The following is a 19,054-nucleotide window of genomic DNA, read 5'->3' as shown; positions in this document are numbered from 1 at the left end:
TGCACGATTGCACACTGAATCTGAATATCACAGGGAGCTTCCCACAGCATCACTTCTACCTGTAGAAAGGCCGAAGTAATGGCACACTTTACATAGGGTGGTGATAACTGGTTATCTGGCATGGAGCACAAGTTATCTTGCTTGTAGCCTCCGGGTTTGTACAAGGCTGTTTTTACTGTGTCACAGAATGTCGAAGGCCACATACTTGAGTAACGTTAGAGCAGTTTCTGTCAGTTATAGCATGGATGTAGAAGCTTCAACTAAATGTAGCACAAGGGAGCAATTGTAGCAGCATTCCCATCACTGCACTCCATTTGAGGAAACATTCCCACGCCCATCTCCTGCATTTCTGCGCTTGTCCCGGAACTGTCCTTTTCTGCTGCCAAGTGACCTAATGTTGCCCATTAGCAACATTAGGTAGCACGGACCGCCGCGATTGGTCCTCTGCACTAGAATATTGCCCCTTGGCCCTGGGGCGATGTGAATGATGCTGTGCAGTTGTTGCACCTGTCGTATATTGTTTGACTCGCAAATGCCTCCTACTGTGCTTACCCACTGTGGCGCCTGCGAGCAGTTGACACAATTTGACTTGGGAGGAACTCTGCCTCGGTCAATGGCCGCATTCCGATAAGTAATCACTGACGTAGTGTTATGCTGCCGATTTGGAGCAGTAACGACGACGGGCTACGCCACCCTCTGAGCGGCGAAGAAGGTTAGCGAGGCACAGTTAGAAACCGACACCAGCTGAAGTGGTTGTTATATCCTGAACAGCTTATTAATGCATTTATTCCAAAATTCTTGCAGCAGCATGGTCACATCTGCCAAGTACGCAGTTATACCTGAATCACAAATATCGGGCCGCGGTTACAGTCGATCCCCGATATATGAAACTCGATTTTTTTAATTACTGGCTATATCAAACTGTTGAGAAATCCCCTGAACCCCATACAGAAGTACAGGGCTGGTCCACACTATATTGAACACCTGCTCAGTGAAACATCCGATATATGAACGCTGTGCCGCACCGAAACCTGCAGTTTTCTTTACAAATATTGATCACTTTTCAGCTGCATTCCAACAAGTTTTAATCTCTCTCTTTCGTGCAGGTGATAGAAAGGAAGTGTCGTTGCATTGCGTTGCTTTATGGTTGCGCAGCGCTTTCGAGTGCACTTGCTTGTCGATGTCTGTAGGTTGTAACGCATGGCCATAATCTTTTTCAGAGGCCAATAGCTGAGGGCACTAAGATGAGATGAAAAACACAGTGACTCGGCGACCGCGTCAGAATGCTTGCATTCCCTGCCTTGTCTGTTCACGCACGATGGCATACGAGCCCCAAAAGCATGGCGTTCGAGATCTGCAACTTAGCGTATTTCGGTTAACAAGCACTGCTCTCGGAGGCTATGCTCTTGCTATGCTCTGCAGTAACTGCTGCTAAAAAGCCACAACTGCCATCACCAAGATATACAACAATGCAATGGAGGGGACTTGATCCGTTGCAGTTTTTGTGCAGCATTATCTCTTGCAACATTGCTGACTCGTGTACATCTCGCTTGGTTTTTGATTAATCCCGAGTAGGCAATCGAATTAATTATTGACCCACTTTTAGCGATAAAAATGATGACTGGTGCTTGAAATGATGTCAAGCAAAGCATTGTCATGAACGGTTTCCTTGTAGACTTTGGTGCCAGGTGGCGACATTGGGTGTGTCATGACTGCTGACGAGCAACGTCATTGGTGCAGATGATGATGTAGCTGTTTCTGACTGCATCAATGTCGAAATCATGGCTGATGTTGCCAGTGCCATAGAAGTAAACCCGAGTGGTGATGAAAATGTCAATGCCATGGTAAACAACCTTCTACCACACCACAGAGCTTGCATCGATGTACAGCGTCATTCACCGCTGTTGTGGCAAAATGGAAGGTGCTGAATTTGCTTATTTGTAAAGCTTCAATGATACTAAGGGATGTCTTGATGAATTGAATGGCATACAAGAAGCAAGAGAAGTTTATGGACTATCTTCATGCAAAATAAATTGCAATAACAACAAAATAAGAAGTTGTCGCCTTGTTCTCTAGCACAGTGTGAACGAAACAGCCCGTTAGCGCTTGTTACAATTTCCGAAAAACCGTCTCAAGCTCTGTGATGCATAATTATAAGCCTTAAATATGCATATTTTGAACTATTTAAAATTATCAATGTATCCGGGATCAACTGTATTTACTTCCCTTTAAAGGAAAAGTAAACAGGCTTCAAAAAAATCTAACTGTAAGCACCCTTTGGTGCTGTCGTATACCCTGAAAACTAAAATCGACAAGAAATTTTACGTCACTCAACCAGACACATTATTAGCAAAACAGGAAAACACAGAAAAAACTCCCAGCTGCTGCTGGGCAGCGCACGATGAATCCAGTGGGCACCCTTAATTGGTGAAGCACACTGTGATATCAATGTAGGGGTCTGGAAGAGCCCGGCACAAAAAGACAGCTTCTGGCCAGGTACTGCAACTACCTCTCAGACAATCTGGCAGAGTTCAGTGGACCCTGATCTCAAATTACGTATCCTGTCCAGTCTATCACAATGTGACTCAACCCTGCTGGTCCGTCTGTGGCTTGGAGTGGCCTTCTCAAATGCCTATTCATTTGTTATTGGAATGGCTGAGAGCCCATCATGTGAAGTCTGCAGGTGCAGCGAAACAGTCGCACAGCTTCTCTGTGAGTGCACCCGCATCAACTCCGAAAGAGCAGCCCTCTCAGCCACACTAGATCAGCTGGACAACCACCCTCCACGAACTGTTGGCAGAAAATGTAGTACTTGGACAGTGCTATGGTCATGACTTGTGTTTTTTTTTTTTTTTGTCGCCTGCTGTCTTCACAAACCCGTATTCTTTCATTCTTTTACATCCCCTTTCCCTTTGCAAAGTACTGGGTAGCAAACTAGAGGCTTCCTCTAGTTAACCTCCCCGTCTTTCCTTTATCTATCTTTGGTCATGGATAATTTTGATCACTTGGGCGTGACTGGTGTGACACCATATAGGCTTCACCAGTAGGGTGACAACCAACGGCAAGGGCGAGCGCGGCAGTCGGAATGGAGCCCGTTGGATTGGAACACCTAATTACAAAATTTAGTTACGCTCAAGTGTCACCGGTACATATTCTTAGTTTTTTTTTATGCTGTACCGCGATATATATATATATATATATATATATATATATATATATATATATATATATATATATATATATATATTATATACATATTATATATATTTGTGCTATAGCACATTGGGCATCGTTTAACACTGAATACAGATACACACTGTACATTGTTTTTGTTGGTTTGCCAATTATAGAATGCAATTTCCGGCGTGTCCTAGAAGCACACGTCCCATGGAAATGACTGTCTATGTAATACAATTAAATTCAGGGTAGACAATAGGTCCAAAGTTGTGTTCAGCTATGACCACAATGAACAATGCATGCAGTCCCTCTGTGATTATTACTATAGCAATTACATGGACACTCGAAACGCATTTTCGTTATCACCGTCAGCGTTCACATAAAGTCCGAATCGATAACATCGTGCCACATGTTGTGTTTCAATGGACGAGTGAAAGCGTGCGAGGGCTGCCTACGGTCGCTGCTCAAGCAGACATTAAACGTGCCGGCCATCCCCATTGTGTGAAGGCGCACGAAGTAGGGCCACCGAGAGGGGGAGGAGTTGTGCTCAGGCAGCAACTGGAAACTTTCGTAAAAAATTACCGATTACGATACTGCCTAATGCGAATTCTGAGCGTAGCTTCGTGTTGGGGCAAGGCCAACTGTGCTTGAAGTTTTGGCTTTTCGCAAGGTATCGACTACGCCATAAATCATAAGTTTTGTGATGTAGGACAGCATCCACTACACCATTATTCTACTTTCTGCGAATAAGCGAGGTAGCCGCTACACATCTGTACGATATGTGCACTTTGTTGGCGCTGCTGATGACGATCAAGAATTATGGCTCAGGACTTTACAGTGGGTGGGAAGTTTTGAAGCACACACTTATTGCACAATTAACATTGTATGATGAATGGTCGTTATTTCACTCTTCTGCCACGCTATATTACATACGTTAACATCATTTTTTGAGTGCCATGACGCCTATATAGGGTCTTTTTGCAAGTGAGTCTCAAGCATCAGCGTGGCTCTGTGGTAGAATACTAGACTGCCAAGCAGAAGGCCCGAGTTCAAATCCCATGCTATCCTGTGTATTTGTTTCTCATTCTATTTCTCATGTCTATCGGTTACTTTTCCATGTCTATCGGTTGCTTTTTCATGTCTATCGGCTACGCTGACAGCGGTGCCACTCAATGCAGGAACGGGCGCCTAGGAGCTGCGCTCTAAAGGGTATGGTTGCATGCACCATTTCAACAAAAATCAGTAGACGGCCCATACCTTTGTACAGTTTGTACGTGCTGCTGCACCGTCACCACTTACTTTGCGTGGAGGAGACAGATAGCACAAAAGTCGCTTCACTCGCTGAAGAACCGTATCGCCTTCAGAGGTTTCACCACCACTTCATCAGTTAACATGGCTGCTTTACCGTCTCCTCCGACAGTGCCGACGCAGTTCACTCATACACAGCATAGCACAGGAGCTCGATCATGGTAATGCCCAAAGTCACGGTCCGGATATCGGGAGGAGGGGGCATTCCAACCGTGATTGAGTGAAACAGACATGATGTTATGTTGGGACGTATCGCATAACAGTAAAAAACCCACCACCTTGGCATTGCCGCAGCTGAACAGCCCCTTCCATGCTTACCAGGATGCAGGGGCTATGGCTTCCCGCAAGACACTGCCCCACCTGCGTATGCAGCCATTTACGTAGATAGAAAACTTGCCCACACGCAACTTGACACTGAGTTTTTGCAGAAGTTAAACGATGCGCTGCATAGATGAACTGAGATGAATGACACAAGAACATGAGAACGAACAAGGACCTTGAACACTAACAACTTTTATTCAATCGCATTCGCTCGTCAAATATATACACAGGTAATGAAAGGTGACGTGTGCAATGACACAAGAAAGAGCAAAGAATCAACACGAAAGTGTGACGCAACAGCTTCAGTGAGCACGTGCCTTCAAGACATCAAGCAATTTATCGTAGTGTTCCAAACCAGTGGTTTAAGAACTTAAACGGTGTCTGAATCTACCGCAACCGATGGTGCGCTTACACAACCGCGGCCCCTTATCTCATTCATGACAAAGGCTTCAATCACTTCTCTGTTTTTTCTGCTGTTTCCCACATGTGCTAGCTTCAGATATGTAGACAATTTGCTTATCTGTTTCAGTTATGACCAATTTAATGCTATAAGAATAAATGCCGAGGAAGTGTTGGATCTATTTTGCGAGGCGCACAAAGGTTTGGAATTCACGACTGAACTGCCGGATAATGAGAAGCTACAGTTCTTAGATTTGTACTTGCTATCTTCGAGACACTGCACGTGCTGGGAATACAAAACCAGGTCTAAGAAGGGACTTTTGCCCTAAGAATGCGGACACTCAAAGGTGTTCAAGAGAGGGATAGTAACTTCGTGTGTAGGGCAGGCAATCAAAAAATCTAGTGAGCACAAGAAAGATAGCGCACTTCCTATGCAGGTCAAGAAACTTCTGAAATGTGGATACCCAAAGACGCTAATTATCTCAGTCTGCTAAAAACAGCTTTCGGATATTTGTGGCAAAGCATCATCATCATCAGCCTGTCTACGCCCACTGCAGGGCAAAGGCCTCTCCCATGTTCCGCCATCAACCCGGTCCTGTGCTTTCTGCTGCCACTATACCTACAAACTTCTTAATCTCATCTACCCACCTAATTTCTTTCTCCCCCTCATGCGTTTGCCATCTCTTGGAATCCATTTAGTTACCCTTAATGACCACTGGTTATCCTGCCGACGTGCTACGTGCCTGGCCCATATCCATTTCTTCTTCTTGATTTCAACTATGACACCTTAACCCCCGTTGTTCCCTGACCCACTCTGCTCTCTTCCTGTCTCTTAAGGTTACACCTGTCATTTGCCTTTCCATCGCTCGCTGCGTTGTCCTCAATTTAAGTTGAACCCTCTTTTTAAGTCTCCAGGTTTCTGCTCCGTAGGTAAGTACCGGTAAGATGCAGCTGTTATATAGCTTCCTCTTGAGGGATAGTGGTAGATTGCCCTTCATGATTTGATAATGCTTGCCGAATGAGCCCCAAGCCTCCTTATTCTTCTAGTTATTTCACTCTCATGGTTCAGCTCCGCGGTTACTACCTGTCCTAAGTAGACGTACTCCTTTACAACTTCCAGTGTCTCGCCAGTTGCCACCTATCGCAAACGCTGTTCTCTGCCAAGATTGTTCCACATTACTTTAGTTTTATGCATATTAATTTTCAGACCTACTCTTCTACTTTCCGTATCCAGTTCAGTAATCATGAGCTGTAATTCGTCTCCCGCGTTACTCATCAATGCAATGTCATCAGCGAATCGCAGGTTACTGAGATACTCTCCATTAACTCTTATCCCTAACTCTTCCCAATCTAGGGCCCTGAAAACCTCCTGTAAACACGCGGTGAATAACATTGGAGAGATCGTGTCTCCCTGCCGTACGCCCTTCTTTATTGGATTCTGTCGCTTTCTTATGGAGGACTATAGTGGCTGTGGATCCGCTGTAGATGTCTTCCATTATGTTTATAGGCTTCGTCGATGCCTTGATTCCGCAGTGCCTGCAGGACTGCTGATGTCTCCACCGAATCAAATGTCTTCTCGTAATCTATGAAGGCTATGTATAGGGGTTGGTTGTATTCCGCACATTTCTCTATCACCTGATTGATAGTATAAATGGTCTATTGTTGAGAATCCTGTACGAAATCCTGCCTCGTCCCTTGGTTGATTGAACTCTAATGTCGTATTAATTCTGTTAGCAATTACTTTTGTAAATAGCTTGTAGACAACGAGCAGTAAGCTTATGGGCCTGTAATTTTTCAGGTCCTTGACGTCCCCTTTCTTATGGATCAAGATGTTGGCATTCTTCCAAGATTCTGGTATCCTCCCCGTCGCGAGGCACTTCGTATACAGGGTGGCCAGTTTCTCTAACATAATCTCTCCACCGTCTTTCAACAGGTCTGATGTTACCTGATCCTCACCAGCTGCTTTGCCTCTTTGCATTTCCTTTAGGGCTTTCTTTACTTCTCCTGTCAATACTGGTGGGATGTCAGATTCCTCTGCGCTTATTACTCCTTCTTATGTTATCATCCTGAATGCCTCGGCTGCTGTACAGATCTCTGTAGAACTCTTCCGCTACCTCAACTTAAAGTCACTGGAACGGTAAAAGTACCGCGACCATCCTGCGCGCCGCCATATTTGGTCCAGCGCGGCCGAAGCGGCGGCAGTACGGTGCTGATTTCACGTGGAGTAACGCATGTTTTACGCATTGCGTGCGCTTTTGCAGCCCCGAATGAAGCATATCGTTGTTCTCTGACTGATTAGGAAAGAAATAGCGGCAGTTTTCACTTGCCTACATGCGCACGCACGCGTACTAACGCGATAAAGAAATGCGAACTGCGCAGCGTTTACCGCGCTCGGCTGTCTGCATTTATTAAATGCGAAGCATTTCTTAGCGAATTTCTGCGACTTTGTACGTATCTATCTATCTATCTATCTATCTATCTATCTATCTATATCTATCTATCTATCTATCTATCTATCTATCTATCTCTACTCTGTCTATCTATCTATCTATCTATCTATCTATCTATCTATCTATCTTCTATCTATCTATCTATCTATCTGTCTAGCCGCCCCCTTTGTGCTGTCCTGGCTGCTTAGTTAATGGAATGTACCCAAATTTGGATGACTGTATGACGATATAAATACAGGTGATAACATGAAAATATTGACATGCATGCCATGCTTATGGTGCGCTCGCGGCCGCTTCGATAGCTTGATGCACAACAAAATTGGTAAGGCGTACGTGACAAGAGTGTATGACGAACGTATGACTGGTTATAACGTGCAAATCATGAGAGACATGCCATGTAAAACATGATTTACATGACATGGTCTCGGGGCGCTCGCAGTCGTTTAATGATGCATATACCAAAATTTTTATGACGAGCTATTTCTGTATGACGAACGTTAGTGATAGGTGGTAACATGAAAATCATGACTTCCATGTCATGTACGGCTGACTTACTTGCCACGCTCATGCTGCGATGGCGGGCGGTTCGCTAGCTTGAAATGTACCCAATTGGTATAGCGTGAGGTGACTGTATGACGAACACGAATGCAAGTGGTAACGTGAAAACCATGACTTTTGTGTCTGTATGGCATGACTTGGATGGCACGCTATGCTCGCGGCCATTTCGTTAGCTTGATATATACCAAGATTGGTATTGCGCGCCCTGACGTATGACGAACATGAATGACAGGTGGTAGCATGAAATGATAACATGCACGACATTTACGGCACCATTTGCATTACACTGTCTTGGCGCGCTTCCGGTCGTTTTGTTAACTGGATGTATAGAAAATTTGGTATGGCTTGACATGGGTGCGTGACGAACATAAATTGACGAACAGGTCATGCGTTGTATATACCAGAATATACGTACGTTTCATTCGCGTTGTGACTCAACATGCATGCATGTCAAACATGCATTGCATAGTGAACTTGATCTTACATGACATGCGTACCATTATTTTCGTGTTACCGCACGGTATTTATGTTTGTCATACAGTCACGTCACGCAATACCGATTTTGGTGCATATCAACAAACGAACCGGCCGCGAGAGCATCATGAGCATGGCATGTAAATCATGCCTTACATGACATGCATACCATTATTTTCATGTTACCGCAGGGTATTTATGTTCGTCATTACAGTCACGTCACGCAATACCGATTTTGGTGCATATCAAGCAAGCGAACCGGTCGCGAGAGCGTCAGCCATATTTTCATGCTACCACCTGTTATTTGTGTTCGTCATACGTCAGGCAGTACCAATCTGTAGGAGTCCGTTTTCAGGGCGCACTGATTATTATATGTGAGCCAAAAGGCGTCAATTTTACGCCAAACATAATAAAGAGCCGCCCGGCAAGTTTCTGCTGAACCTCCTGCGACAACCACGCGAAACAAGCTGCACTAGTGCAGGGTAGGCGCCAGGGGCGTAGCCAGAAATTTTTTTTTTTTTTTTTGGGGGGGGGGGTTCAACCATACTTTATTATATCTTCGTGCGTGCGTTTGTATGTGTGCGTGTATATATACGCAAGCAAAACTGAAAAATTTCGGGGGGGGGGGGTTGAACCCCCCAACCCCCCCCCCCCCCTTGGCTACGCCCCTGGTAGGCGCAAACAAATCCCGAAACCACATTGCGAATTCTCAATGAAGCGCTTAACCTCACAAAGGCAGGTATCAGTTGCGTGGAACAAATTTTCCCCTGCCTTATTCTGTGCAGCCACACAGCCCGTCGTTTGGCATCCTTTTTCCCGCTGAGAATGGCAAGAGGGGCCTTGCCCGTTTCCCGCCGGTTGCTGCACCCCAAAAGCCCAGCACCCGGGCATTCTTCGATGCCTCGATGGGCTTTCGATGAAGTCTCAAACGATACGGGATGTCGTATGTTCTGCACGCTTTCCTGAGCTATAAAAACAATCGCCCTCCAAAGCGCCGTGCGTCTGCGGCGGGGAGACACTAGCGAGGCGAGCGAGCTGGACCATTTATGTGGCAGCCACCGAAAGCGCGGCGGCGAAGAGAAAAGGAAACGCGGTACTTTTCCGTTCCAGTGACTTTACCTCAACTATTCTATCCATTTGTTTGTGACCTTGCCTTCCTTCTCCTTCTTATGTCCCTTCCTTGTGGCAAAGCAAAAAGAGACAAAGAAGACAGCAAGGAATACAAAAAGATGGCTGTCATTCCATACATACATGGGGGTATGATATGGGCTTAAAATCAGGGAAAGAACGGGTGAAAGTAATTTTTTTTCAGCTCCGTACAAACTGCGCAGACTGTGCAAGAAGCAATGATGAGCAGGTGTCGCGGAAAAATGAGGCTAAAGCATAAGTATAAATATTAGATCGGCACCGCGACAAAGCGTCAGCATCTTGGTGTTGCCGACCCGACCTATATGTGACACTGTAGTATACTCTTGCAAACGCAGTACCAACGGCCAAGGCGTCCCGACAAATTCTTGAGAGACGATAACCAACACAGAGCATGGGTCAGTGACGATTGTGAAATGCCGGCCCGTATAAATAAGGGCGAAACTTTTGTACGGACCACAATATTCTGAAATCCCTCCTACATGTGGCCAAGACATACGTCGGCCAAACAAGCCAATGCCTTAACAAAAGGCTGCAACAGCATGGAAATTTGAGGTAAGCTGAACGATTTCTGGCAACTAGCAGGACACTGTTCTACTGTAAGTGCACACCATGTTTCAGAAGAGCAGAAAAGCTAGCACATGTTGGAAATAACAAAAAAAGAGAGAAGTGATTTAATTGTTTTCATGAATGAGATAACGGGCCGCAATTGTGTAAGCGCACCATCGGTTGCGCTAGAATCGGACACCGTTTAAGTTTTTAAACCACTGGTTGGAACACTTCGATGAATTGCTTGATGTCTTGAAGGCACGTGCTCACTGAAGCTGTTGCGTCACACTTACGTGTTGATTCTTTGCTCTTTCTTGTGTCATTGCACACGTCACCTTTCATTATCTGTCTATATATATTTGACGAGCGAATGCGATTGAATAAAAGTTGTTAGTGTGCAAGGTCCTTGTCCGTTTTCGTATTCTTGTGTCATTCATCTCAGTTCATCTATGCAGCGCATCGTTTAACTTCTGCAAAACTCAGTGTCAAGTTGCGTGTGGGCAAGTTTTCTATCTACGTAAATGGCTGCATACGCAGGTGGGGCAGTGTCTTGTGGGAAGCCATAGCCCCTGCATCCTGATAAGCACGGAATGGGACTGTTCAGCTGCGGCAATGCCAAGGTGGTGGGTTTTTTACTGTTATGCGATAGGTCCCAACATAACATCATGTCTGTTTCACTGAATCACGGGTGGAATGTCTCCCCCCTCCTCCCGATATCCGGACCGTGACTTTGGGCATTACCATGATCGAGCTGCTGTGCCATGCTGCATATGAGTGAACTGTGTCGGCACTGTCGGAGGAGACAGTGAAGCAGCCATGTTAACTGATTAAGTGGTGGTGACACCTCTGAAGGAGATACGGTCTCTCAGCGAGTGAAGCGACTTTCGTGCTATCTGTCTCTTCCATGCAAAGTAAGCAGTGAGAGTGCAGCACGTACAAACGGTACAAAGGTATGAGCAGTCTACTGATTTTCGCTCAGATGGTGCGCGCAACCATGCCCTTTTAGAGCAAAAACTGTGTCAGTTTTCACTTAGTGAGAGTCTATGGTACAGACGCATAGACATGTACCGCGAAAAGCCAATACTGTCTGTTCTGTCGCTATGTCAGTCGTCGCATATCCCAGACCGTGCAATAGTTCCGAAATGCCGCTTGGCATACACCTTGACGATGCACTATCGTACGAGAAAGCCAGAATCTTTTCCACACTTTGGTAAAGAAAAAGGCTTTGTGGTGGGTACTTTAGGCAATATTTGCGGTGCCACTGTATGTATTTCTGTACTGGTGGTGATGGCGCACATCAGGACATGCTAATTTGGACTTGATGGTTAATGCATACAGTCGAAACCATCAATAACGAAATCACTGAGGATGCAATTTTGGTTCAATCTCATGAGAATTCCGTTGCTGCTAAAATAGAAAAATATGCACACCAATTACCTAGCAAAACCAAAATTTATTTAAAGAAGTTGGTGATCTTGCTTTGTTTCATACTGCCTTAAAGGAGCTGGATGGCTCGAGCCTTGCCTTTCGCAGCTTCGGTGATGATGGTAGACTTCTACAGAAGCGTCAAAAACTTATGCTTTTTAATAGGAGGTGGCATCTTTCCAAAAGGCCTAACACTGCATGTGAGCCAGTTGTAGAAAAAGTTGTAGTCATGGGCACGTTACCAGTAAAAAGTAACAGTGTTACAGTTACAGTTACCTAAGCCAATAAAGTGACCCTGTTACACTTACAGTTACAGAGTTTCCAAAGTAACCTGTAACAGTTACAGTTACTATGACAAAGTAACGTCGTTACTTTTCTGTTACTGTATAAGATAAGTATAGATCACAAACCAAATGATAGCATTATTTAATGAAAACGAACAAAATCACGTGGGCAGTCAGAATTGCTCGTGGTTAAAAGCCTACATGAAGCAACCTAAAATGGGTGCCCATCACAAGCATTCCTTGGGTAAGCCTCATTTTGTAACACCAATATTTTACGGCGAGGCTGGGCACGTTTTTCCCAAAAGGCGACATCGCAAAAGTATCGCCTTTGGTGCGCGCTGATTGGCTATTGAGCAAACCGGAAAAGTTAGGGCGCCATCTGGTAATTCCGCCGACGTTAATTTTGCGTCATGGTGCTCGACGGTGCTCTCGACATATTTGCAATAAGCGAAGGCACCGTTAACCGTCGGTTCGTGGTGAAGTCTAGCATTTCAGTGACATAGGCGGTAGCTTCTAGTATTCACTCCTCGGTGGATATACGCAGCATTTTTTAAACTGAAGCTTTCATCGAGCATTACCTTGGGGTGTTATCAGCACTCGTTCTTTGCCAGCGCGTGTTTTTTTCGTGGTTTGAACGTCCCAGGAGCATGAAACGTGTGTTGCTCGCGTGGCTTATCGCGAGCCGGCAACATGTTCAGATCTTGAGACGATGTCGCTGCGGCGGCACGCAACAGCTGAACTCTCCGAGTACGCCGTGTTAAACTCTCAACGAAAATACGTTTCACGCAAAGTTCCATTCTTTAAAATTATACTGTGTATTAAATAATCGAACAAAAAAGGTTGAAAGCACTTTCAACACTTCTTACACTTCAAGTAGCCACAGCCAAGCCGGCCAAGCCTGGCCACTGCGTAGAAGCAGCAGCACACGCTCTAAAACGCCGTACTCGGGTTGCTCTGCGCTCGTACAGTGCGCTCACTCCCATGTTGTGAGAGATTCGTACTACCAACGGCCAGTTGCAACAATGACGTCACAGGCAAGTCTTTTTTTTGCTTATTCAACGCATCAAATTCTACGTCACCAAACGCGATACTATCGCCTTTTGCGATCGTTTGAGAATACGGGCCCTGTTTAAGCCGGCCTTAAAAACTTTCGTGTGTTCAAATGTGTGCAAAAAACAATCATCATCATGAATGGGTATGTGCCACCGAAATTCGCCAAATCCCACAACTCGCCTCTGGTCCACTAAAAATGAAGAATGCAACGACGGGCGACAAACACCAATTAAGATTTCTAGATAGACGCAACCAGTAATTGAGAAAAGCTTCAATAAACCGTCGGAATTAAACAAGTGATAAGCACCTTGGCTGCACGTTTCAGCTTCACTGAAGCATCTGTACGGAGTGCTTCAGCATTACGTACCGAGAGAATACTGGGGAACGGGAAAGGCAGCGACGGCTGTGAGAAGACCGCGAAGCGATAGAAGCCCTACGCGAACGACAACATGCCTGTAGATCGATGGGAGGTGCGAACGCTCGGTTTCAGCGCGAGCTTCTGTCTCTGGAGTTTGGACATCTGTGTAGTGTCTATGACTGTCTGTGGTATAACTCAAACCTCTCTGAGCTGAGAAGCAACCTCGAAACAACTTAGCGTCACCCAGATAAAGCTAGCTACAACCTAGAAGCAAACAGATTAGACTTCAGAATCGTCCAGCTTCGCTGTTTCAAGCCTTTCGCGGCTTAGAGGAAGCTTCAAATATTTTTTTTTTTGTTGATGCACCGTTGGTGAAAAGGGAATGTATTTGCAAAAACTCGTTACACATTAGAATTAGTTGTTCCTCAAAGTTGGCATCTGAGAGCTTCCCTCTCTTGATGAAGAATACGTCACGTCCTTTACTGAACAGATGTTCAGCCGGCGCGCTGGACGGAATTCCCAAATTTAGTTGGGTAAAAAAAATCTTCTTGATCTTGGCGGACTTCACCTGCTCGATGTTATTTTGTGAATAATTGTTGTGTTAAGTTGGAGACAATTAATTCCAAAGTGTGAAGGAAAAAACAGCGCTACAAAAGGACGAGGACTAAGGAAGAAAACACGACACAGTGATGAATTCACAATGTTGAATCACCAACTAGCCCAAGTTACTCTTCTAATTCCAAAGTGGTTTTCAAAAATAGCTTCGCCAGTTCACGGTATTCTGTTTCACGCTCTGCTGCTTTCTAGCCACCTGTCAAACATGATTAGCTTGGAGCCTTGAACGAAGGAGACTAGAATTGCCGTCCTAATACTCCACCGGCGCACCAAAAACAGAGCTAGAAGGTCAAATGACAAAAATGACATAAACTTAGCAAGCTGTTCAGTTGCAACATGACTGCTTTACGACATACAAGTAAACTTGAAGTTGTGTTAAAGACCGACCTCGCTCATCTGCAGGAAAGAGCGACCTCCTCTCCAAAATGTCGAGGCGAGTTGTGTTGTGGACAGGTGTGGACGATATGGAAAAGTAACTGTAACGGTATTTCCCATTACAGTTACTCTGTAAAAAAGGAACAGTGTTCCAGTTACAAGTTCCCCTAACTTAAAGGGACACTAAAGGCAAATATTAAGTCGACATTGATTGTTGAAATAGCGGTCCAGAAACCTCGTAGTGCTACTTTTATGCCAAGGAAGTGCTTATTTTGAAATCAAATCACATTTTAGTGGTCCGCACCACGTTAGCGCACTTCAAATCACCCGCCTGAAAGCGGTATTTCGCACGTCACTGTTGCCGTGCCCAACCTTGCCCGCCTTTATTGCGTGGCGGCGTGCACCATTCGGGTATCTCGCAACATCACGTGCATGAGGTATTTTGTCGAACTTTCTGTCAGAGCGACTTTCACGGGCGTGCAAAACACATGCAGCAGTACGCGATGGCGACCTCGGCATGCACACGGAGATTCGCGCGGCAGCAAGCAGTTAGGCAGTCTACAGAATGTCTGTCGGCACGATGTCACTTTCGTAGATATTGTCACTTGAAACGTCATGTGGCAACATAGTTTCCAGCAGAGGCGTCAGCAAATAATTGTTCTAAGCGTAAAAAGAAGTCCTCTTGCTATCATCATTAGCCAACCCAACTGAATGTTGGGTTGGCTAATGCCGCCTCTCGCGGGGCAACCGTGAGAGGCTGTTGTGGTGCCACCCCCTGTCGCACCACTTCGGCAAAGGACGTTCTTGGTGGAAATGACGATGAAACACGCTGTCGTGCTTCACTTTTATCATGATTATTTCTTTCTCTTTCTTCCAGGTCAGGCAAGCCATGGAGTACACAGGGTGACTGTCATCGCAGTTCATGCAGCGAGGCTCATCGCCAGCGCAGACATCAACAGAATTACCCATTGTTCCACATTTTGCACATGTAACTGCCCCTGGCAGCTCTAAGAAGCGTGACCAAACCTTTGGCATTTAAAGCATCGCTGCAGGTTTGAAATGAAAGGTCTTACAGAAAGTTTGACGCAGCCAGTTTCAATGTTCTCGGGTAGCGTGTTGCAGGCAAAAGTAAGTATCGAATGCTTGGTCGGTATTTTGGTGTTGTCGTGCCTTATCTTGATTCGTTGGACATGAGTGACATTTCAGCCTTTACATCCATCTAGTAGTTCTTCCTCGCTGAGGCCAATCAGGTCCTCATCGGACACTACTCCTTTGACACTGTTTATGCTCCGGTGTGCGCTCACAGAGATCGGGAAATTACCGAAAGCAACAAGGTGGGCCAGTCTGTCATACTGCTGCTTATCGCGTACTTGTAGGAGTAAATCGCCAGTTGCCATTCTTGTGACATCCCCCCGTAACCAGTTCCAATAGTTACTCCGAGGACATTTCGCAACGAGGAATGGCGACATCCCTCGTGCTGACTTAGTTTCACGTTGACTGTGTATGACATGGTATTTGGGAAATGATTGTTTCTGATGCATAGATAATGTTAAGGTATACAGACCCGAACGCTTCTCAATCCCTTCATCGTGCAGTGTCTTCCACTGAAACAAAGAACCTAGTGGCCTAGAAACCTCACACATTGGCGTCTGCAGCCCCTTCAACACTCGGGCGGACCTTGGGCACATCATCTGGGACTGCCTCCTGTACTCGGACCACAGACAATGCGCCATTCATTGCCTCAATCCTCGTAAATGGTGAGAGTCTGCTTTCCAGGACCAGATACTACCTGGTGCAGCATTGCCATGGTTGCCAATGAGCTATGATGGTCACTGCAGAAGTACCCGGATGACCCCGAGGCTACTGCCACTGGCATCAGGCTTCATCTCGGGCGTGACAGCCAGAGCAGAAGCTCGCAAGAGATTATTTTGCTTCCCTATTTTACTGTGGCCCCCCATTTTTCCTTTCCCATCCCTCCCCCGATCACTGACCGCAGCCCTCCGAGGGAAAAAATGTGACTAAAGACGTGTTAACAAACACCCTTATGCCAGCGTTTTGTAGAAAGGCACCAGATTGCATCCTAAAGCAGTCAGCTGCTAGCCTAACTTTGCATGACATTTTGATTTGTTGCTATAGCATTCATTCTTTTGTCCTTGCGGCAAAATTGACTTTTCCGTTATCTGATGGCGAATGCGGACACATACCTGAAGAAACAGCTTGAGGCTCTGTTTGTGTAGCACTTGATGACAGAATTTTCTTTTCATTTGCTTGTGATGCTTCATGGTGGGTTAGTAGTCGCACTTGAACGGATTTATCTGTGACGTGACCCGGTTCACATGCTAGCTCTGGTGATGTTTCTACGGCTTTTCCCAACTCAAGAGTGAGGCCCCATGCTGCATCATATACTTGATCTGCTGCGACAGCATTCTGAAATAAATTGGCTTGTGTTGTTACAAATGACAACGCTAAAGATTATTGCTGAGTAAAGTAATGAAAACCCTCTTACAGGATCTGTTTTGCGACAATCACTTGGTCCTGGCGTTTGGCCGATGGTTCCATCTCCAGAGAGCGGCTGTCCAAGAATCTGCAACAGTGTAATAGTGTACCGTTGGTCTTGAGGAGAACTGAGACAAGATGATGTCCCACCAAAAGGTGGTTTTCTGTGACAGTGAACGAATTTCTGTGACCAATCTGTGTTCCTCCAGTTCGCAGCAGTTTAACGACTTGAGTAGGGTGACTGGAGCTGCATCGTCGGAGCCACCGAAACAAGTGCAGCTTATATGACAGTACGCTAGAATATTCTAGCGTGCTGTAACCCTACATCTGTGTTTGAGTTACCAATATCACGGCCTCGCGCGTCGTCTTACAACCACTCTGTGGAAACAAGAGTCTCATTATCATTCATGCATTTGTTAATATTGCAATGCAATTGGAATACTGTTTCGACAAAGGTGAGTGAATGTGTGAGAAGTTTCCACTTGTTAGGCTAGAGTAAAGCTTTGATGCACATTTTATGTGCCACTGTAGGATCTGTAGTTGGTAAAACCCTAAGAAAAAATGCCAGCTCCTCCCTCAGCCATTGCTGTTCCCCCCAGAGAAAATTTGCACAAATGCTCCATCCAACTCATTTTTGTGATGTCAAGCATTTTTCTAGTGTTTCAGGCAGCTTACTTTTCCACCCAGACACATGTTTCTGTCGCTGGTTTTATGTCGGAAATTTGAACACCCTGGTAACTTTCGTCAAGGATTCTGACATGACTGCTCAACCATACACAACATTTCAGGTAGCAACAACGCACCTTGAACTCCTCATTTGTGCAGTGTTTATATTTACACTAGGTGAGAAGTACTTGTGGTTCAAGCAAAAACCAGCCATCATGACTGTTTTTCACAGGTGAAGGACAGCCACACCGCGGTTTTGAAAGCAGATTAGGCATTTTTTTTTAGCTTGTGACAGAATACAGTATGCGAAGGATAGATATGCTACAAGTGTGCATAATTCACTTGTAATTCTATGTCATGCCTTCCGTAATTAAAAACGCATGTGACAGACTATTGGGGCTAAATCGAGAAAAGTCACAAGCTCCTTTTTTAATAAATATGCGTTTATAATGCAAGTTGAGGTTCCTGATGACTGTAATAGAGTCTGGGAAATTAAAAAAAACACGATGTGACAGCTGCTTGCCCATTCACTTTAGTACTTTCATGCATGCGTTGTTGCAACCATACTGCACCTGTTAAGAGTTAACTTTCAGTTTTCTTAATGTTTTATAAGTCCTGTGCTGAGTTGAAAGCACATGCATTTCGTGCACACGTCTTCATTTGCCAAGGAAGCATAAAACAATAATATGCAGCATAGCTGTATTGCCTAAGGTATTCAATAAAACAGGAAGTCTGTTTCACATTGTGACATGACTTGAATTCATCTGTGTTAACAGATCACGCGCACATAAGAAAAGTATGCGGAAGTCCGCAAGCGAGGACAGCAACAGAAAGCATAACAAATGTTATGGTTATCTTGTGGAGGTAATCGGCATTAAAAATAGGAGCTGAAACGAAGAAACGAATGCAAAAAACGGGGAGGAGCGGGTGGCTTCCGCAAGGCTCCAATGAGCCTCGCGCATCTTGTTTTCGCCAGCGTTTGCCACCGGTGGCACCACCAGCAAACTTCAAAGAAGCAGCACATGCCAGTGCTGCCTAAAAGCAGCATTCCAAGGACGGCCGCCTCCTACAATAAATCTGAACACTTCAGCGTCACCTAGACTGTTTCCAAAGGAGATTCTGCATGGATTTTTTTATACTCACACTTGTTTCCAGCGACTGTAAACTTTATGCGGTATTGCTACAGCGATTTCAATACTCTAAAAGCCCATTTTCAGACTTGCGTGTCAAATGCCGTGTCTGGGTTCTTGTTGACAAAACTTGTCCACGTGAATACCGGTGCTCAGTTACAGCCGCGGTCGACAACTTCTAAAAGCACGTGCTAGACCACTGACTATCAACGGTGCGCTCATGACAATCAAGGGTGCGCTGCAGAATAGACACACCCAGGTTTGCAACCC

At 45.3% G+C, this 19,054-nt stretch overlaps 2 protein-coding genes across 14 annotated transcripts in view; both read right to left on the bottom strand.

The window, feature by feature from the left end:
• Positions 1-19,054, bottom strand: part of LOC119390669 (gastrula zinc finger protein XlCGF57.1-like) — a 691,222-nt gene that overhangs the window by 427,305 nt on the left and 244,863 nt on the right. For 4 of the 10 annotated variants that reach the window (XR_007415951.1, XM_049415086.1, XM_049415090.1 and 1 more), the window contains exons 2-3: positions 16,999-17,076; positions 16,697-16,919 (exon numbers count right to left, since the gene is read on the bottom strand). The exons of 5 other annotated variants lie outside the window; for them this stretch is intronic. Coding sequence is in view for 4 of the 5 variants with exons in the window: in XM_049415086.1 (XP_049271043.1) it covers positions 16,697-16,919; positions 16,999-17,076 (301 nt within the window). In the remaining variant the exon portion in view is untranslated. The remainder of the gene's footprint in view (positions 1-16,696; positions 16,920-16,998; positions 17,077-19,054) is intronic. One more of the 10 variants, XM_049415085.1, reaches the window with a different exon arrangement.
• The window catches only part of LOC119390677 (gastrula zinc finger protein XlCGF57.1), a 963,551-nt gene that overhangs the window by 845,884 nt on the left and 98,613 nt on the right, over positions 1-19,054 (bottom strand). The gene's annotated exons all lie outside the window — the stretch shown is intronic.

The sequence above is a fragment of the Rhipicephalus sanguineus genome, chromosome 4, assembly GCF_013339695.2.
Source record: "Rhipicephalus sanguineus isolate Rsan-2018 chromosome 4, BIME_Rsan_1.4, whole genome shotgun sequence".
NCBI lineage: Eukaryota > Metazoa > Arthropoda > Arachnida > Ixodida > Ixodidae > Rhipicephalus > Rhipicephalus sanguineus.
This window is presented reverse-complemented; position numbering and strand designations above follow the sequence as displayed.